At 34.8% G+C, this 22,635-nt stretch overlaps 1 protein-coding gene across 1 annotated transcript in view; it reads right to left on the minus strand.

Annotated features, from left to right (window-relative positions):
- CCDC73 (coiled-coil domain containing 73) overlaps positions 1–22,635 on the minus strand; it is a 77,114-nt gene that overhangs the window by 2,413 nt on the left and 52,066 nt on the right. The window contains exons 10-17 of the mRNA XM_081153077.1: positions 18,299–18,427; positions 17,772–17,831; positions 16,625–16,729; positions 13,082–13,192; positions 8,704–8,829; positions 7,172–7,358; positions 4,773–6,269; positions 2,512–2,645 (exon numbers count right to left, since the gene is read on the minus strand). Coding sequence (XP_081009203.1) covers positions 2,512–2,645; positions 4,773–6,269; positions 7,172–7,358; positions 8,704–8,829; positions 13,082–13,192; positions 16,625–16,729; positions 17,772–17,831; positions 18,299–18,427 — 2,349 coding nt within the window. The remainder of the gene's footprint in view (positions 1–2,511; positions 2,646–4,772; positions 6,270–7,171; positions 7,359–8,703; positions 8,830–13,081; positions 13,193–16,624; positions 16,730–17,771; positions 17,832–18,298; positions 18,428–22,635) is intronic.

Raw genomic sequence — 22,635 nt, forward strand, 5'->3', positions numbered from 1 at the left:
CCTGATTCTTTGAATTTTTAGTTTCTTACCCTGAACTACCTGTTTGGTGGGAGGGTGAGGAACAGGGGCTGCTTGTAGAGAGAAACAAGATTTTAACAAAACTTGTCCTAGTTAGCTTAACTGGGGTGGTGTAGCTTACAGCTGTAATTCTAGTTCTAAATATGTTGCCACATATCGTTGCTCCTTTCCTATCTCCTTTTAAAAATCACTTACCTCCTAACCTCTTTCTGTCTGACTCAAAAGATCTGGTACTAGACCTTAGGTTACATTTTAAAATTTAACTTAAATGAACGTAATTCACTGGATGTGTAAAATAAGTGGCTTTGTTTACTGTGGCCCCTCTTTCCCATCCTCATTCCTAGGTATGATCAAGATTGCAGCAGCTACCAACCTAACCCCCTCCAAGAACAAAAAAAGGTGGATTAGCTCATAACATCTACATAAAATTTTACAGGATTGGTGTGACAAGTGCATAAAAATATGTCTAGCTATAAGTCTTTATAAAATTCATATGTTTTCATTTAGAACAAGGGTTGGCAAGCTTTTTCTGTAACTAGCCAGAAGTAAATATTTTTGGTTTTGTGGGTCAAATGGCCTCCCTCACAACTGCTTAACTGTCATTGCAACACAAAAGTAGCCACAGACAATAGGTAAAGGAATGGGTGTGGCTGTGCTCTAATAAAATTGTACTTAATAAAATCAGGCGGGGGAGGGGGGGCTGCATTTGGCCCATCAGCTGTCACTTGACAGCCTGATTAAGAAAAGTGTAAAATAGTAAGGAGCATGTAAACAGGCTTCACAAAGAAACTAGATGTGTCTGGTTTAATGCAGGGATAAATAGCATTTTTAGTAGTGTAGGCAAAAAAAATCTGCTTTTAAATGTGTCCCACATTAGATGATGATTGTAGTCAAGCTTCAGAGGTGATGAAGGTACTTGGCACAGTGCTTGCCACATAGTAAAACATCTAGAAAATGTCTGTTGAGCCAGTGAGCCAAGTTTGTTTTACATGCACTAGTATTTTGAGAAGAAACCTTTTTTTCTATTATGAAAGTTGAGAAAGTAGATAGCATCTGACTAAGGGCCAAGAGACCTAGTCTAAGTTCATCACAGATAGGGTCTCAATGCTTTGGAAAGGTATCTCACATTTGTGTCACTGCTTCCTCAACAGTCCACGTACCTTACAGGACTTGTGGGAATATTTCTTTGAAAAAGTTTTAATTCTATAAATGTAAATTCTTAAAAGTATTAATTGCAAGAAAAGCATTCGGAATTAGACACAAAGAACTTCACTACTGGGTTAATTATAAAAATGGGCTTGAAAGGGAGACATGAAATTCCATCATACCCTTGAAAATAGGACAATCATAAGTATTAAGTATTCAACCTAGTTAGAAATTGGTATCTAGCTTTTCCTTTTTGCTTTGATTCAGTGACTTATCTAGTTGGCCAGGGATTTCCCACTGCCAGATTTACTGGGCTTTAGTTGGTATATTTTAAAGATATACACTTGTGTACACATCAAGCTGAAACTTCCTGCTGATGCAATGAAGAAAAAAGCTGGATCTTGATTTTAGTTTCAACCCTCCCAGAAGGAAAGTTACACTATCTCAGAGGGGGTGTCTCATATTTAAAAAGGAAAATGAAATTTATTGTGAAAAGCTGTTATATGTTAAGGCTCTGTTAGTACTATAATTTTCATTGTATATGTGCTAAAGAGAAAGTTACTTAATGTGCATCTCTAAAATTTAAAACATAGTAACTTTAAAATCTCACTATGTAATTTTTTTAAAAAGTCACATTTTTAGGTTATCTTTTAGACTTTGAACAACATAGCCTTTTTTGCACTGAAGTTTTGCACACTAAGATAAAAAACTTATCAATTTTACCAAGAAACCTGTCAACTATAGTTAGTTGCTTTGCATATGCCAGACTCCTGGAGCAATATATTCTCTATAAATACTTTGCTTAATATTTACATTCATACTTGATATATATTGTTTATGGATATTTGATCCTTTCGCATTCTGTGTTCTCATTAAATAAAATTTTTTTATGTGAATAAATTTCTTTGCAACAGTTTCCCAAAATGTAATTACATTAAACACTACTAAATACAGCTGAATTTATTAACTGATTAGATTATTTAAGGCATCTTTAATTAGAATAATTTTAAATGCTCAAACATGAACACACACACACACCCCAAGTTTAAATAAATGCGCAAAGTCACTATTCCTAGATTTAGGTGACTAAAATATAGAGATACATAATACACTACCTCACACTCTCCTTCCTAAAACAGGCTGGATTCTATCTATTTGATTTATACACTGTGACTTTTCCCTGCTGTTTTCCATCAACCTTAATTGTGAAAAATGGTGCCGTGCTGCCCTCTTGGTATTATTTTGGAGATCAGTTAGGTCTTAAAGCATCCAGATGCATACAGTGCTACACATATCTCTAGAATTAGCTCACTAAGGTCTGCTTGGCAATATTTTTAATTGACTTACATGTTCTGTGGGAAAAGAAGAATCATAAAAAGTCTTTGCAGTTGCATTCCTCTCTTTGCTGGGCTCTCCCCTGGGATCTGGATGGACAGTGGAGTTATTCAAAGTGTCAGCAACTCTGTTAATGCTGGTAGTGTCTGCTTGACAAAGAGGAAATGGCAACAACTGAATTTTATTCTCCAGGCACTCATTTTAGTGGCTGAACTTGTTTTTCTCTGATTTTATGCTTTTGTATTTAAAAAGTAAAAATTTCTATTTTATTTTCACCTGGAACTTCTTATAGACTTTGCTCTTACATTAGGCATTTCATTTCAGAAAACAAAGTTTTATTACTACTTTCTAAAACCGTATTTCACATTAAAATGAGTGAAATGGTATAAATATCTTATAAAACAAAATGTTTTCCTTATTCCCCAGTTACTACATTGCCTGTACATGTAAACATTTATATAGAGAACATCTTACCAATTCAAATTAAAAGAAATTGGCCATAGTAAGATGGCCCAACAAAGGGCTGTCTAGTATTTAATAAACAGATAAAAGTAATGTAGAGAAACATCTCTGCTTTGAAGGTTAAAAAATATTTATAAGAATCTTTTATGAGTTTGAGTACTTTACAAGTTGAATTTTTATAGAATTTTAGACATCTCCCCTCCCATTCTATTTATATCATTGAGATTTAATTTAGAAGGACCTGTGAGAAAATGATAAACATTAGACCAGACCCTTGACTAATAGCACTTGACTAACCACAGCATTTGGCAGACAAAATTAATGGAATCTGAAATTAATACATTTTATTAGGAAAACTGGAGTTTGTGAGATGAGGTTCTACAGTGTTTTGGTGTTTTCTCTGTTTTTTCCTACATTCTCCATTCATGCTAGTAAGCAAGAAGTATACTTATTTTGCTTTTAGTTCCCAGTTTTTCTCTTTAAAGTTTTCTCTTTCCTTTTAAAAGAAGCCTGTTAAGTCTGAGGGCCAAGCAAAGCTTTCCTTGTAATCTGCATTTCTATTAAATGGGTCTAAATGCATACTGTTAAACAGGCAAAGTCCATTAAAATCTAAAACTGTCTTTAATAACCTAAACAATTTTGATTATGAGACTGCTATTGGCAAAGTATTTTCCTCATGATCATACTTCTTAAATTATTGCTCATTGTTATCGCTAAGTTACATTTATACAGACCTATACTTGATATGTAATATATATATATTTTTTTAATATATTTTTTATTTCAGCGAGAGGAAAGGAGAGATAGAAACATCAATGATGAGAGACAGTCATTGATTGGCTGCCTCCTGCACGGCCCCTGCTGGGGATCGAGCCAGCAACTGGTGCACGTGCCTTGACAGGGAACAGAAATGGGATCTCCTGGATCATAGGTCAGTTGTCAACCACTGAGCCATGCTGGCTGGGCTGTAATATATTTTTATTATGAAAAATTTCAAATATACCAAAGTACGGAGTATGGATCTCAATAGACCCATTACCCAGCTTTAGTATCCAACAATATTAAGTCATGTCTTTCATCCATTTACCTTTCCCCCTTTTTTTTTTATTCTGGAGTATTTTTAAAGCAAAACTTGGACATTATGTTATTTCATGTGGTAGTGTTAAAGACTAGAACAGTCTGAAATATTCGGCATTTTAGTGTATTAATAATATAAGTACATAATTATTAAGAGGTTCGGTTTAAAGTGTTTCAGTGACAAATAGCAATGCTATGAAATGTATTCGTGCTATCCCTCAATATTGGAAAACAAAAGCTGGATTTGTGGTGCTGGTTAGGGACAGATAAAACAAAAAAATGAAGAGGGAGAAAACTAGGAAAGAAAATGACAAAATGTGGTTCTGAGGGAAGGAAGTTGTGATTTTTTTTGGTGTTTTCTTTAAGGAATAAACATGTGCGCTGGAATAAGCCTTATCAACTTCACTGCATTTGCTCTAGAAAGTAAAGACCTCAGATTAGGAAGCTGTTCCTAATTTCAAATTAGGCACCTGGACCTGTGGTGGTTTTTGTTATTTTCTGTTCCTTGATGAAAATTTTTTTAATTTCCAAAATGCAATTTTACCTCAGTACATGTTGGTAATACTGGTTCAGATTTAGGTGACCTTTACTACTTTTACTATATAGGGAGTGTTTTAGGTTTAGGCAAAAAATAAATATATGTTTTCATTTTAACATAACCTGGAGAATTTTTACCAAGAATACTAAGTAGAAATAACAAATTTTAAAAGATAACATAAACCTTGTTTTCTTACCTGGCCCAGTATCCTTCCCGACATCATCTGCACCCACATTTTTACAAAGTGTCATTGAAACAATCTGTTTGTTTTCTGATGGACCTATTGGTCTCTCATTCAGCAACAAGGGAATGCCAGAAGTAGAAGTGCTCGCTGTTTGACTTTCAGTTTGATTTACTTTTGACCAAGGACTGGGGTCTAAAACATTCACATATACTGGCGTTTTCTCAGTTTTTTTATCTGAAGTTGAAAGATCAAAGGCTGACTTTCCACTTCTGTTTACTAAATCTCCAGATGGCTTTATGCGAAGTGAACATGATTCTTCAGGCTGTCCTTCACTGTAAATTTTTCCAGAAACGATGTCATTTAATGACTCCGTTTTCTCAGTATTATTTAACAATGTATGCTGTCTTTCATTAACATCCACAAAGAGGAAAAGGTCATTTTTTGTGGCTTCAGTTAACTGATTCTTATCAACATGACTCTCTCTATTGGAAAACTGTATTTCTGTGGAAGCTTTCGTGTGAACAGCAGTTTTCATATCTTTGGCTTGTGAAGCATGTATATTCTCATTGTTAACTTGAAGATGGGAAATGTGCGCATTGTTTTCTAAATATCCCAAACAGTTCTTAACTGGACTGTTTTGTGTATCATTCAGACTTTTACATACAGCTCTTTTCCCAGGGCTTGAGTTGGGTTTTCCCAACATAGACATAATATTAGCATTTTTATCTGAATCCTTAAGAAATACTTTCAAATTATCACTGAAAACAGCAGATGAAGTGGGGTGGTTGGTTGTAATGTCACAGGGAGTAGTTAGTTCAGGTTTCTCTGACGTATCGTTACAGACTTCCTGAACATCTGAAGTTTGTTTAAATGGCAATGTGCTGCACTCACTTTTTTTATTGAACAATTGTATTTGTTCTTTTTTACACTGTTTATCATCTAAGATAACATTACTGGAATCATGTAAACTGTATTTCTGACACTGAACAGGATTCTTTTTTATATCCAGAGATGAATCCAAATCTGTTTTGGTTTGGTCACTATTTGTAATTTCCTTCTCTCTGGCATTTTCTTGGGTCCCTGGAAGCAATCTAAACTGTTGTTCAGAAACATCTTTTTTATGATTTGTACTGTGAGCCATCTCATTTAAGAGACTGTTAAATGATGTTCTGATACTTTCAACCTCCAGATGTAAGTCTGCTCGGTGAACATCGAATCCAGTTCTTTCTACGTGTGTGCTCTCTGTTCCTATTGATATATCTGCCACTAAAAAAGAATTATTTGGCGATTTAAATTCTGTACAGCCATTGTCCTTTTCAAAGCCCACGTTGTCTTTTATTTCTGTAGTAACTGCTTTTCTAAAGTTAGTAACATTCAAGGTTTGCCCTTGACTAATTAATTCTTTTTCTATGCAGAGGGCTTTGCTTAGGGAGATTTCACTTTGATTTTCATCTTGAGGTATAGTAGTATCAATTTCATTCTTGGAGATATTTTCAATATGCTGTAATTCTGTCATGATGAGAACACAGTAAATTTATGATACACTGAAAAATCAAAAGTATTTTTGGTTTAAAACAGGAAATGTTGGGGGATTACAAAATGGTTTTTCTTTCTCTAGTCTGCTATTTCCCTTTGGGCATATGGTACAAGTCCATATAAACACATAGCTGATAGATAAAAATCAATTTATCCTAACAAGTTATACTCTAATTTCTATTATTACTTAGGATCCAGAAATTGCTAATTGGTTTCTTCAGCATTATCATCACTTTTTTTATTCACTACCTTGTAAATATTTTTAAATTTTGGAATTTTTTGGCCAGGTGTATAGAATATCTACTTAAGACATTCATTTTATTAATTTGGGTTCCAACCATAGATTTCAAAATTTCATTACAGTCACAATAATCTGGAATATAAAGTTCAGGGCTTGTAGGGCTTTTTTAAAGTCCACTCATTCTCTCTACAACATCTCCACCAAGTGGCTGTTCAGCCTAGTTTTGAACACCTTCAAACAATCAGTACTGTTTATAAACAACTTTTTCAAACTGGACGAATTAATAAATTATTTTAATGGTTACAGAAAGGTCATTTGAATGAAGAAATGTGCTCTAGGTCTAGTCATCAGAAGGTTATTGGTAGCCCATAGGACATTCTCAGGAAAGCAGTGAAAGCAGAAACCAGAATGCAGAAAGCAAAGAAGTGATGAGAAGGGAAGGCAGAAATGTATTTTTTCCTCAAACACAGTCACTGTAAAGAATACCTCAAAGGAAGCCTGTTTTGTTAAGGCACATACAAATAAAGTACTTATCCAACTACTCTACACCGTCCTCTGAGCAAAGGCTGTAACTGACACTCCCTTACAAAGCTCAATATACAAATCAGAAAATGCCAATATAATCTTAGGTTACCTTCTATAATGACTTCTTCTGTAAGTGGGCCTTCTTTCTTTTCATCTTCTTCTCTACATTCAGTATCTAAACAAAAACTCGCAATATTTTCTTCCCTTATTTCTTGCCCAGAATTATATTTCTGTATGATGTTTTGTGATTTTTCCATTGACATTTCATTGTTTTCAGTATTTACTCCTGGAAGATTCTAGTGTAAAATGGAAAGGATTCCTTTAATGTAAAAACATTATTAAAAAGTATAAAACATTTAAACAAATTGTGCTGATAAAAGTGGAATCAGTGTTTCAATCAAACCATTCAGCAACTTCTATTTGAAAGCCAAATGACTTTTTAACTAATATACTATTTATAATGAGATCACTTTAAGTTCATTCTGTGTATATATAATCTATCATATTTAAACAAAATAGAGACCTTTAGATATTTCAAACATGTACTCCACATTTTTATACAATAAATACCACACATTATCTGTAATAACAGAACCACTCCTTATTAAAAGCAACGTAGCCACGGCCGGCATATTGTTTTGCGTGTTGTATTTTCATGTATCTTTAAAAGAGTGCACTTCAACATCCTTCTATTCCTCCTGTATAGTGAGCACATAATACATGGAAGCACTGCAAAAGGCTTTGGGATACAATGATGACCAAAAATATATAGGCCCTATCCTCAAAAACTGGTCAGTCCAGAGGGAAAACAAGGTAATAAATAACAGGCAACTTCAATACAAACAGGGATAAGAAGGCACCCCAGGGAGAGCAAATGGCATATACAGGCAGTTATTAAAAGCAAGCAAGACCATAGTCTTCATAGAACTACTTGTAGCTGCAGCCAGAACTAGGTGCTAGAAGAACAGAGAGAAAGGAGGCTTGAAGTAAGCTAGGCCTAGGTCAGTAAGGGCCTCACATAGCTCACTAAGGAGTTCCAGCAGCGAGGAAGACAATGAGAAGCCACTGAAGGGTTTCAGACAAGGTGATCAACATGAGCAGATTGATTAAAAACCTAAATGTAAGGCCTGACACCATAAAACTAGAAAAAAGGTAGTGAACTATCTGATATCCATCTTAGTAACCCCCTGGAACAAGGGAAGCAAAAGCACAAATAAACAAATGGGACTTCATCAAACTAAAAAGCTATACAGCAAAGGAAAACATCAACAAAAACAATAAACCTACGAACTCAGAGAATATATTCACAAATGACATGCAATAAGGGATTGATATTAAAAATACATAAGAAATTCATGCAACTCAATAATAAAAAAATAAACAATTGGATCAAAAAATGGGCAAAGAAAATGAAGAGACATTTCTTTAGGGAAGACAGGTAGCCATCAGACATGAAAAGATGCTCAACATCAATGATCAGGCAAATGCACATCTAAACAGCAGTGAGATACCACCTTGCACCAGTCAGGATGGCTATTATCAAAAAGTCAGCAAATAACATGTTGGTGAGGGTGTGGAGAAAAGGGAACCCTTGTCCTAATATCTTTAACAGTTTGTACCCCCAACAGACTTGAATTTTACCTGAAACTTGTCTTCCTCAAACTTCTGATCACATAATTCCTTGTAATGTCCTTGTAACTTAATATGAGTGTCTTTAAGTGCTAACTCATTTTTAATCTCATTAATTTCTCCATTAAGTTCTTCAACCTAATATAAAATGTAATCAAAACGAGCACATATATAAATTGGGTTTTGTATAAAAATACTAACACAAGTTTTGGGAAACAGTAAAAAAGGTAAATCCCCAAAGTATTTACTAATTATTAAGAACGACCATTTATTGAACTGTGCTGAGCACTTAGTATCAATTTCATACTCATAAAAAATCCTATGAGGTATTTTCAACCACCAATTTACAGGTGAGGAATGTGAGGCTCGCAGACATTAACTTGCCCAATATCAGGTGGCTATAAATTGACCAGGATTCAAATCCAAAGCTAATCTAGGGGTTGTGTTCTTTACTACATTAAGCCACCTCTTGCTACAAATGAAAATTTATTTACTTTTACTCATAAAAATTCTATAAATGTTATACCTTCGCTGACTTTTAAAGTTCTATTTTCTTGTTGTATATTAGATATGCAGTTTTTAGTTCAACTCGATGAAGAGTACTAAGCACTAAGTGGTACAGCACAAACTGACTCTTCGTCCTAACGTTACATTTATAAATGAGCTTTCATTGGCTATAAAATTTCACCTTTTTCTTGCAGGGAGTATTCTTTCATGGGGACCTCAAATGTGAGACAGAGTTTCACTGAGGAGATAAATACCCTTTTGTCATGAAAGATTATACGAGTTTCTCTTGAGCAATTTTAAATTACCCAGAATTCCACAAATGCATGTATTTGTTATAGAGCCTAAAAGACAGACATGAGCTCACCTATTACTTTCCCTTCATTTTATTTTTAATCATTCAATCTACCTCTGCAAGGTGATAGGCTCAACTTTCCACATGCCCTTTATCCCACCCTCTTCTAGCTCCCTTAGTGCCCAGCTCTAGCAACACTCTCTCCTGCCAAGTCTCAATCTTTCCTGTGCCCAAAATACTCTTTTCACAATCCTTTTTTTTTTTTTCTTGACCCAATTCTCTGTCTCAATTCTTTAAGTCCACACTTGCTACTTTCAAATCCTAACCTCCCATTGCTCCTTAGCAACCTGACTTCTACCCTCATTGGTTTTTGTTTTCGTCAGCTATCACCTGCAAATTAGCAAAAAAGATTTTTTCCCCAAGTTTCGTATCATTTAACAGCTCTGTACCATGACATGTAACTACTTGTTCCTGAAATGGCTTCTTCACTTTCATGGCACTACTCTCTCCTCCTCCCGCCTTTCTCACTGTTCTGGTCAGGACCTCCTCCCTTCCTGCACACATGTGTGCACCCCCCCAAAAATGCTGGCATTCCCCAAGGCTCGCTCGTTTACTCCTTTTTCAGATAATCTTACAATACCTATACCTTCACATTTCATCTTTATACTAATAACTCATATCTGCCAACCTCTCTCCTAAGATTAAGTTCACATTTTCAAATCCATGGTATGCATTTCAAGCTAGGCATCCTGCAGGCACCATAAATTCAACAGTTCCCAAATTCAATTCATTATTTTCATCCACCGAATTTGCTTCTGTCACATTCCCTGTGTCAGTTAGTGACATCATCCTACTAGTTACACTAACCTGAGACATACTTGACTCCTTTCCCCTTCTAAAACTCATTACATATAAAATCTCATTAACCCTACCAATTCTACCTCCAAAGCGCGCCCTCCTTTTCTGTTCTCACTGTTGCCCTAAGCGCACTCTCATAGGCTCATGGTTAGGTCATTTGCAATATCTTTCTTACTGCTCTCTTTCCATAAAGCCATCCTCCCTACTGTTGCAGGAGTTATTTTTCTACAATGCAGATCTATGGCACTTCTCTGCTTTAAAATTCTCAGTGGTTTTCCATTAATTATAAAATAAAATTCAACTTCCTTAGTAAGGAACCCTTTGGAAGGTGATCTTGAGCTATATTCCAAGGTCACATCCCAGATCAGACTATCACCCTTGAAAATATAGTTTCATGCCTCCATGATTTTTCCCATCTTAAATGGAATGCCAACAGGATGGAACAGGAAGTGTAGGAAATGGGCAACTAAGGCCCCATGAAACCCTATTCATCTTGCAAGGCCAACTCTGTTGTCATCTTTTCTTTAAAACTTTCTCCAGCCTACCTGAATGACATGATTTTGTGCTTTCATAGCAATTTTTAAATCCAACTAAAACACTCTACACTATTGTGATTAATTTCATAGTTATCAGTCCCTTTGAGAGTGAGCTCTCTAGTAGTCTTTGTATTTTAGGCATCTTTGAAAATCCAGTACCTAGTTAGTATAGTGCCTAAAACATAATCGATGCTCAACAAATGCTGTGAATTTCATTCCTTTTGTGACCTACCCCCCTTCCTTTAATAATTTCTGAACATCCTTATTTACAGTCTTTTTACATACCCACTGGCTATAAAACTAGTCAAATGAAAATAGGTACAAGTAACACTGTTCTTTATATTTCAATGAATTTTAAATTATATCTAACAATATTCTCTAAGTTTTACTTGTATTTTCACCATTTTTTTTAAAAAAAACAGTTATTATGATTCCATCTTATTTTGTATCTTTTTGGGCTTTTTTTAACCCATCTTAATCTAATGCCAGTAGCAGTACACTCAAGAATAGTGAAAAAACTTACATAGAAATACCATTAAAGAGTAGAGCTGAACTTCCATTCAAGAAAACTCATAGAAGCAAAGCAGCTTTTACAAATTTATCCATTTGCTGTTTAGTACTAAAACATATGGAAGTAAAATGATTGTAAAAGCTAAAACTCCTAAGATAAAACCAATTTTATCAAATTTATAGACTGAGGCTTCACCAGTGAATCTGAATGTTTATTTTTCTTAGTTCAGTTGACTTTTTCTTGAGAGAGGGGCATGGTTGTGGTCTCATCAGGAAACATATTTTCTTGGCTCCACTAATTTCTTTGGCATGCATGGCTGGCATGTTTAAGTTTATATTCTCTTTTCACTTTACAGTTTTTCCTTACCCTGACAGTACCATTTCCATGGCCTTTTAACATGAGGAATGTGAAGCATCAGGACACAATGTGCATTAGCAGGAGCTAAAATGAATATTACTATTTCTGGTGCCTAATGATAAACTTTACTAGGATAGAGGTTATTAAGGATTTCTTAGTATTCTGATACAATTAATTACAAATTATTTTTTGAGATTTAGGGCAAGCTAATCAAATTAATTAATGAAGACCTGATCTCTCAAATACAAATTGAGAGAACCTGTTAGCTGCAAGAAACTGAAAAATCAAGTTACTTATTAACAATTTATATTAAGCAAAATCATCTACAGTATATTTTATCATGTTGATATTTAGATATATATTAGTATAAAATATATTAGTATAGTATTAGAATAACCTGGTATAATAGTCAAATAAAATCTTACTTTCCCAAAATATAGATTTCATAAACTTATAAATAGTGACTTTCTATTGTGTTCTTTTTTTGTAAAAGAATTGTAAGGCAATAAAAATAGATATTAAAATAGAATAATCAATTTTGGGGTTCACCAATTTTTTTAAATATATCTTTATTGATTTCACAGAGAGGGATAGAAACATCAATGATGAGAGAGTCATTGATCGGCTGCAGCCCGCAACCCGGGCATGTGCCCTGACCAGGAATCGAACCCTGATCTTCTGGATCCTAGGTCAACACTCAACTGCTGAGCCACGCCCGGCTGGGCAGGGGTTCACCAATTTATAAAGTGAAGCTTCATATTACACTGTAATTTACATCATTTCACACTTTTATCTACTTCACTAAAATTAAAATTTAGTATCAAAAAGATGTAGTTTAAGAAAACAGCCATGTTTATAACATCAGTTCTTATGATAAAATGTTAACACTACAGAACTCAACTACTGTATACATGTTCTGAACATGCTTTAATACATCTCAACAAAACTGCTGAGGAAAACTAAATAGATCAGCCAATAATAATGACTACATAATTCTTTATTTTAATCATTTACTACAATACTATCAATAGTTTTATGAAAAGGTAAATTAATTTTTCTTGGTCACATATGGGAAGTCACTCAAATTATACACACATACACACACACACACACACACACACGTGTGTGGTTTTTCATGCATAAAAGCATTACAGGAAATTTTATTAAATTTAACTTTTAGAAAGCATTCACTTCTTAGAAATATAAGTGCAAGAAGAAAATGTGTCTGACTTTATTCCTATATTATTTTTGCAATATTTCCTTAAACATTTAATAGTTATTTTAAATGTCTACAACAATTCCAAACATTTTAATATTTAATAAACCTACATGGTTTTTCCAAGTTCTTAGTGCTTTCTCATGCTCATTTTGAAGATTAAGGAACTTTTCTTCATTTTCTTTTATCTTCTCCCTTTGCAGCTCATTATCTCTTTCAAGGGTCTGCAATAAAATTAATTATCCAAAAAATAATCAATACCACATTAATGAATTTTGATGTGTTTTATGTTGCTTGGACCTTTGCTTCTAACATGCTGCAAGTGCCATACAGATCAGTGATAATGTGCTATCTCAACAATAATTTTCATAAATTAACAGAAAGGTGCTTATAGTTTAGTTAACAGGAAATAGGGGGAGGTTATGAAAAAGAAATGGCTATAAAAGGGTATAAAAACATTGCCATTATTCAGTTTCACTGCATAAGTTTTAATGTACTGAAAAAGTAATATAAAGTAAAGCATTGAAGAATTTGAAATGTAGCATAATCCAGCATAACCCTACTAAAAAATTTTAACTACCACAGAACATTTTTCAGCATTTGTTTGTTTTAGAAATTAATTGGCTAGAAAATCCTTAAATACAATTTTAATTTTTTATTTCAAATTAACATATTTTTAGTAGAGCTTCAATATTTACTATCTTATTACTTCATAAATTAACATAATGTAAACACCATGGCACTACCCTCTCTGCCCCTCAAAAAACCCTTTAAAGAGTAAAACCACTACTAAGTATTTTCTAAGGCATGGGTTTTAAAGCTATTAACATCAGTGTCACCAATATTACTAGGTTTCTCTAATGTCTGCTGATAACCCAAGTGAACCTCCATAAAAGACAAATAGTAAGAACTCTACTACATGTCTACTATATCTGGAATTTTTAAGTTCATTTGTTCATCATTATTAAAGCTATGTACATTCAGGGTAAACATTTTCAGCCACAGTCTCTATCTTAGTAATAATAAATGATCAAAGGCATTATGTTCTTAAAACTGTATTAGATATGTCAATCATTTCCTGTTCCTACCTATATCCTCATCTAAAAAAAAAAAACAAACCTGCATATAACAGGTATTCTCTCAGTTTCCATTTTTTGGAGACATTCTAATCTTCCACTACAATTTGGACCCACTGCTCTTTTAGTCAGCTACAACGATCAGGTTATTTCTGAGGACTTCCTTCTATTCTCTATGGTGACTCTCCTGTTTCCTAGATCCCATGGTTTCCTCTTTCTGGTTGATTCTCTTGTCTTGGTAAAGCAAACTTTCTATTATTAGGCCTGGTTCTATTACCTTCTACCTTCAGTGTTGCCAGTGAGAAGTCTGAAGCCATTATGTTGCCACTCTCATTCTGAATCCTTAGTATGTGACCCACTTTTTCCCCCTACAGTTTCAGAATTTTCTCTTTATGTGTAGTATGAAATTTCATAATGATATGCATTGGTGTTGGGCAAAACAAACTCAAATTCTTCAATTCTGGGTTACTTTCTTGTATTATTTCTTTGGTCATTTCCCCTCCTTCCACTTTCTCTGTCCTCTCTAAAACTTACCAGATCTCTTAGACTGAGCTCCTAAGTTTCTTTCTCTCCTATCTTCATCTTTTTGTCTTTTGGTTCTACTTTCTAAAAGGCTATCTCAATATTATCTTCCAACGTTTCCATTGTACGTTTTATGTCTGCTAATATATTTAAGGGTTCTCTTTTATTGTATGAATGTTTTTTTCATGGATTCCTAATTCTTGTTTTGTGGATTAATAAATATATTTCTCTTACATGAATATATTCTCTTAGTTTCTCCAAGTGTTTTTCATTACCCTGTTTGTCTGTTTTTCACATTGGAGACTTTCTTCAAATGTCCAAAGATCCTTAACTGCCTATTCATATTTAAGAATAAAATATTAAAAAGCTGGTTAAAACTTTTGTCAAATGGTGGGCTCCTGCAGGTTGATCTGGCTGAGCTATTTCACTGGGAAAGCTTAACTACAGCAGCAATGGTCTTTTCTTGTGAGCAGGTTAGTCCCACCAGAAGGAATCTTCCATTCTCCTGTCTGAAGTTATAAGGCTAGCTGCCCTCTAAATGGGGAAAGTGGATTGGGAGGTCTGAGAATTCGGTATTTAGTCTTTCCACCCAGTTTTCAATATAATACTATCAGTAGTAAGCTAATAAATTGAAACTAAAAATCAAAAACAAAACAAAACACTGATTTGCAGCATTTGCCAATTTCATTAGTGTTAAATACTCCCACCATGGTCAATTTGAAGCTACCTCTGGTGTAATAACAAGCTCACAAAATGACAACAGCTCTAACAACCTGCTCTCCCTGGTAAAGCCGTCTCCAGCACACCACTGGATCTCCCCATCTCAGCTGTCTCTCCAACTTCGAATGTAAACCTCCAATCTTCTTCCAAGTAGGTGACAGACAGTGCTTGTTTGTGCAGGGCAGGGAAGAGAAACTGGAGGTGCAACAGCTTCTTAAAAAGATCTAGTTTTTGGCTTCAGCTGTGCGCCCTACTTCCAGAGGCACATGCAATTCCTGACCATTTCTGCATCTTTGACTTGGGTTTTCTACTTTCTCTCATTTACTAAGTAAATTACTAATTTTCCATCTGGTTTTCACTTTTAAAACTTTATTTTTATCGTTTCCTCTCCCTATTTTCTTGTCTTTGTGAATTTAGTATTGTCATTTTATTGCAGCTCCAGAAGGAAATAGAAGTGAATGTGTGGATTCAACTCAGTATGTTTAACTAGAAGCCCTAACCTGGCAAAATCTGAACTTGCAAAGAGTCTAAATTTATTTAAAATTTACTGTTCTCATGGAATTTATACTCTATCAGGATTTGGTATTATTTGCATCTGGATTAACAATCGAAAAACCCTAGCTGAAAAAATGAGTATTGTGGAAGGTAAAAATAAAAACATCTGCTGATATTTTAATATAACAAAAACTGAGTAAATTATCCTGGTTAATACTATGACTATAGGAGCAAACTAAGTAAATTATTCTTGTTAACACTGTAACAGCATAACTATACTTACATCTGGACTAAACTATAAATTATGGCAGAAAATATTGTCCATCATGAGAATTTAGTTCACTATGCTCCAAACTGTACAATAAAAGTATAAGACAGATGACAGCATGACTGCAGAGCACTGAAAAACAGTAGGCCATTAGGGAGAGTAATGATCCCTTTTAGTACAGGTGGAATTAGAATGCTCGAGAAAACTCTTGAGCTATCTATGCAGCATAATCCTCAGCAACAGTTCTACATTAATATTTTGTTATACTATATATCAATGGTTCCAACACCAGTCTGCAAACAAGCACTGATCCATGACAAAATTTCACTAGTCCATGGCAAAAAATGTCAGTATAAGGGCATCAAGTCTCTTTTCTTGTAACGCTGTCCTTTTCCCTGAGATTATATCCTTAATATAGCTTTATAAAATGTTCTTTTATAAAATGAAAATAATAGATGGCCATATTTTATCCCTAAAATTCAAAATGATCTCAGATAAAGTTAGACAGATGAGTGCAAGTAAACAGCTAAAGCTCATTAGATGGAAATATACTTAAATAGTTATGTATCTATAACCTGATTATTTTCTCTTTGCACCTTCAATTCTGCTTCCAGTTCAGTATTAGCTTGAGTCTGTTGCTGGAGTAACTGCTGCATATGTTGAAAAGAAATGATGATGTCCTTTAAAAAAGTATAAATATATCAATTTTTAAAACTTTAAGATAGTAGGAATGTTTCTAAACTCATTCTTAAAATATATTTTCTACTTTCTTATCTTCATAGTTTAAGTTCAGCACCATAATAAAGAATATACTGAAAAAAGCTAATGACACATTTTATTAATTTAATATCTAGGAGAATTTATATTGCGTGATTTCTTACAAGGTACCATTTCTGAGAGTTCCTCAAATAATTACAGTGCTTTGGAATGGACCCCGGGTTTGGAGACACTACAGACAAATGTGACAAATTCAAACCTAACACTTCTGTTGACTTGCCCCCAAACCAGTAAGCATATCCCTGCTAAACTGCCACGGTGCCAGCAGCCAAGGATGCTGTGGAATGCACTAATAATCAGGGACGAAAAGCAGCGCACGTACATTTCAGTAATTATCTGCCAGGGTACCACTGGTCTAAAATATCAAAAAAACCCTGATTGATTTATTTTTATTCTTTATGTTATTTATCTATAAAATATTTTAATGTAATATTTTCTCCAGCTTTACTGAGGTATAATTGACATAAACATTATATAACTTAAAGTGTCCAAGGTAATGATCTGATACAAGTATATACTGTGAAATGATTACCATAATAAGGTTAATTAACATCTCTATCATCTCATGTAATTACCATTTTGTGTGTGTGTGTGGTGAGAACATGTATGATCTACTCTCTTAGCAAGTTCCAAGTATATAATACAGTATGTTAACTAAAGTCATGCTGTACATTAAATCCCAGAAGTTACTCATCTTGTAACTAGAAGTCTGTACCCTTTGAAGAACATCTCCCCATTTCTTCCCCGGTTTATTTTTTAACGGGACTATGTGAAAGACCTGGTTCAAAAGGTACACACATGTATCCATTGAATATACACTGAGTGCTCACTATGCGCTAGGAATTGACGTAGGCATGATTCCATCTGTCATTTAACTTTATTTCTCATATTATATCTGGTTTTTAAAATATTTACTGGCTTCCAAAATATCTTATGATGGCTTGCCTGTTTTTCTTCTTGAATATGGGTAATCTCTTCTTTAATTTTCTTATTTAATTCCAATTCCTTAAAAAATTGAACAATTTTAGGTTATGATAGAAAATTTAGCAAATTCTACATTCAATTCAATGCTCAACAAATCTGTCATGAGTACCAACATTTGTCATGAGTACCAACATTTGTCTACTGTTGAAGCAGTGACTCTGGCGAACTAAAGATGGTATTAGACACCCAACACAGGCTGGTACAGACTTATACATGTTAATGTTCGATTAACAGAATTTCTCATCTCAAAAAACTTTTATGGAGACCCACTGTACCCTAAGATAATATGACACCATGTTAAAGTGCAAATAAAATTATTATAAACAAATTTTGTCTTAAAGTCTTGCTGATAGAAGCAAAAATCAAATTTTTAAAAAGATAATTCCTTTTCCCTATGTATATTAACTTTACAAAGGAACATTTTTATATTATAATCATACATAAATTTTACAAAAATATAAATTTTATAAACATGAATATATTAATACCATGTTGAGTCTTTCTTGAAGTTCCTGAAATTTTTGTTCTTTAACTGTTAAACTGATGTTTTCTTCTCCCATCTTGTGTTGCCATGTGACTTTGGACTTTATCAAGTCTGAGGTTACTTTTTTTAGTTCCTTAACAAAAGAAACATGAAACAGAAAATTCAGTACACATATTTCATCAAAGCAAGGTACTTTTCTGACAGTTTTAAAGTCCACTGTTAAACACATTAGTATAATTTACTATATTTCATACAGCAAGGTAATACCACTGATCCATCAAAATGTATTTCCTCTGGTTCTACTGCAAGATAATTAGCCAAGATGAGAGAGTTATTTGTGACTATGGAATAGGCATACACAATGACACAGGGATAGAAGGCATGATCTTTGCTCTTAAAAAGAGCAAGCTAACTAAATGTACTAACCAACCAGAAGTAGGGTATTTTCCTTCATTATTTATCCAACAAAAATCTTCTGTTATAAAGAGATGATTAAATTCCCAAGTTCATTAGCATCTAATAAGAAAAAATTTGTGTAAGCAATAATTACAATATAATATGATGAGTGCTCTATTATGGGAATGCATAAAGCATGAAGAAGAACACAGTTGGCTGAAGGCATCAAGAAGGCATTATATGCAAAAATGGTATTTGAGTCTTTGAAAGATAAATTTGCAAAGACAAAAAAAGAGTAAACATTCCAAGCAAAAAAGATTCTACATGCACAAAGGTACAGAAACATGAAAAAGTATGGTATTTTACAGGGACACACAATTAATACGATATGGCTAGAACTAATTTATGTTATGAGAAAGAGAGAGGAGTAGAATATTGGTAATAGTGGCTAGAAATTTGGCAGGATCCAAATATTGAAAGGGATTTGTAGGCCAAACCAGAGTTTTAATTTTATCCTACAGGCAATTAGGAATTAACCACTGAAGGATTTTGAGTAGAACAACATAAAAGATTTGCATTTTAGAAAAATAACTCTGGCATCATAGTAGAGGACAGAATTGAAGGGGATACAAAAGTCTTTGTGAAGTTACATGTCCACTGAGTTTAACAGATACCATCCAAATATATTAAGATCCTGAAATAAAAACTTCTCTTACTCTACTGTTCACCTGTGCACTTACCCTACTGCTGTCCTCTGTATGCTGACTATACTAAATATTCAAGGATCTGATTTTCACATTCTTGACTACACAGCACCTGAACTCCCTCTGAATTTTAGGAGCTCTACAATGTAAGAGCCCACTGTCCACTAGAGAAGCTGGAAATGCCCGCTTTATAAGCATGAGACCAGGCTCTGCTATTCAAATACACCTGTCTTGGATACTGGATGGGGAACTAGTACCACAAAGAACAAGAAATGCTGCAAATCCACCTGTTGAAAGACAGCGGGTGCAGTGCTAGGAACTTCAAGCTTCCATGGGGAACAGTGATACCACTGCAGCAGTAGCAGCACCCACTACAGCCAACAGTGATGTACAAGCTGTGGTGCACAGTACTCAAGAGTGGAAGTTGGTTTTATGCTGTGGTCTTGGAATACTGCACAGCTTCCCTTGTTTCTGACCATTGTCCAAGTTTGAGATGACCAACATCCAAATTCCTTTTCTGACAAAATCATCTTACAATTAAGAAACTTGACTAATATACTTCAATTTTTAAAAGGCTATATTTAAGAACTGAATAAATAATGATAACTCTTTTGTAGAAAAAAGTTGGTTCACTAGGCTGGTGAGATTATAGGGTATTTTTAAATAAAAATCTTCACTGTGGTAATTAGTATCTTCTCATTTTTTTCTAAAACAAACATTTCTCATGTATGGGTTTTTTTAAATGGTACTTAAAGCTATGGAAACAGGCGCAATCACTTAGAGTTGTTAAGAGAGAAGGTGAATGCACAACACAATATACAGGTGATGCATTATAGAATTGTACACTTGAAACCTATATAATTTTATTAACCAATGTGCCTAAAGAAATTCAATAAAATTCTTAATTAAAAATAAAATAAACCCTTAAAAAGAGGAGAAAGAGAGATGGCAAATGACTGAGTCCTAAAGTACTCCAATATTCAAAAAACAGCTAGTATAGAAGGCTAAGAAGTATAGTCAACTGAGGTAGGAGGAAAACCGAGAGAGAGTGGTATCACGAAAGCTGAAAAAGGAGCAGCAGAAAATAGGGGTGCCAGTATCTCCAGATTTCTACTTGTTACAGTCTCAGCCCAAGAGAAACTCGCCTGATTATCTAGCCCCTAGTTCAAAATCCAGGAGAAAGAATTCATTCGTCTTAGTTCACATATCCCCTTTAGATATACGCACTACATTAAAAAGATGCTGCTAAAGTAGCCATGTGGGTCAGGAGATGGGCTTTATTCTCAGAAAAGTAGGCAGGCAAATTAATGTGTGGGACAGAGAGAACAATCAGCATGAACTGAGTAATGAAAGAAGTTTGAATGAAGAAGGGAGGTAGGCCTTGAAGAATCAGGAGGATATCTGTCCCATTTGTACCTCCCTGGTTCTCTCCACCCTTTCTCCACACTGCTCTGTGCCCCGTGTGGCCGACATCTGTGCATACAGCAAACAGGTTCTCTTGCCCCTGGCTCCTGGATGGGTTCAATCTGTGGGAGGCACCCGTAAATCAGTATGCTGGGAAAAGAGAGAGATTGAGGTATTTCCCCAGCTGTCTCCCCACAGGACCATAAATTAGCAATAGCTCTGTACCTTTATCAAAGGTCACAGCTTCTGAATTGCACTTCTACAGCTGGACCTACAGCTCTCTCTAGCTTCCAGTATCTGCTTCCTTCCCCCGCCCTTCCAGGGCTAGGTGGCATATCATTCCCCCACTGCTGCTACCCCAGGTGCTTCACTACCATACCCCCTTATTGGTTTCCCTTAACTCTGCCCACAACTTTATAAATAGCTTCTTCATCAAACTTTTCTCAATGACCCACTGCAGTGTGCCATCTGTTTCCTGTCTCAATCCTATTTAATACAAATGAATTGAGAAAAGGCGTCTCATTGAGAAAAGGCAATTCAAGCAGGGATAGGGGATGTGGAGGATAGCAAAGGCAAAAAGGCAAGGAAAATTAAGAATTATGATAACAGCAACAAAAATCTGGGATTAAATAGAATCGAAGATGCTTGTTAGGAAGTACTAGGAAACAACGCTGAAAATGTAGAATGGGGCTAGACCATGAAAGCTCTGGAAAGCCAATTAAAGAAGTTTGGGACTAAATCAACACATCGCACACCTTAAACCCTCACAATGTTATATGTTGATTATATATCAATAAAGCTGAAAAACAGTTTGGGACTTGATTTGGTAAGCAAAGAAGAACTATTCAACCTATCACTCCTACATACACTAAGTATCTAGCGTATGTCAGGCACAAAGAAGCAATACATTAAACTAGTAACTTAGTAAAGTTAGTCTGGCAACAAGAGTGAAAAAAAACTAGAGAAAAGAACACTGGCTAAGAGGCTATTTTACTAATCCAGGCATGAGATGATGAATGACTACGATGTTGGGAAATGGAAAGTGAAAAATATGAGACATTCTAATATAAGATGTAATCTAGTAGGCAAAGGGAATGAAGGAAAAAAGATGATTGCAGAGTGTCTAGTGAAGCTAGAAGAAATGAAAAAGGAATCATAAAATGTGAAAGAGAGCAGCATAAAAATGGAAAGGAAATGGAAAGTCTGTAATGAAACAGATAAAAAATGTATTGCCCGGCCGGGCATGGCTCAGCGGTTGAGCGTCGACCTAGGATCCAGGCGATCAGGGTTCGATTCCCGGTAAGGGCACATACCCGGGTTGTGGGCTCGATCAATGACTCTCTCATCATTGATGTTTCTACCTCTCTCTCTCCCCCTCTCCTTTCCTCTGTCTGAAATCAATAAAGATATGTTTTTTAAAAAAAATGTATTTAAGACAATAAGAAACAAGAGATGGACAATGTTCGGAGAATGACTCTTAAGAAAGCCAAAAAGCACAAATCATTAAGCTTGAGACATAGGCTGGCTGTTCTCAAAACGAAGGTCCTCCATTCATATTTTTACAAATTATAAAAGGTTACACATGATTTATTCCTCCAAATGAAGTTTCAATACACCAGTGATGATCCATTCACCTTCACAGGCAGCAGGATGGTTTCCTCTGAAAGGAGAGTGGTATGAATTTGGGGTGGGCAAGGGAAGAGGTGGGGGGATAAAGAATCAATCCAATATTTGCCCTGTTGACCCTAAAATTACAGTAAGTCCTAAAAGGAGGTGACCTACAGACAGTTGAAAACATAGAACTAGAGATTAAGAGAAACTTGAGACTGGAAATATA

The sequence above is a fragment of the Miniopterus schreibersii genome (genome assembly GCF_964146895.1).
Source record: "Miniopterus schreibersii genome assembly, chromosome: 12".
NCBI lineage: Eukaryota > Metazoa > Chordata > Mammalia > Chiroptera > Miniopteridae > Miniopterus > Miniopterus schreibersii.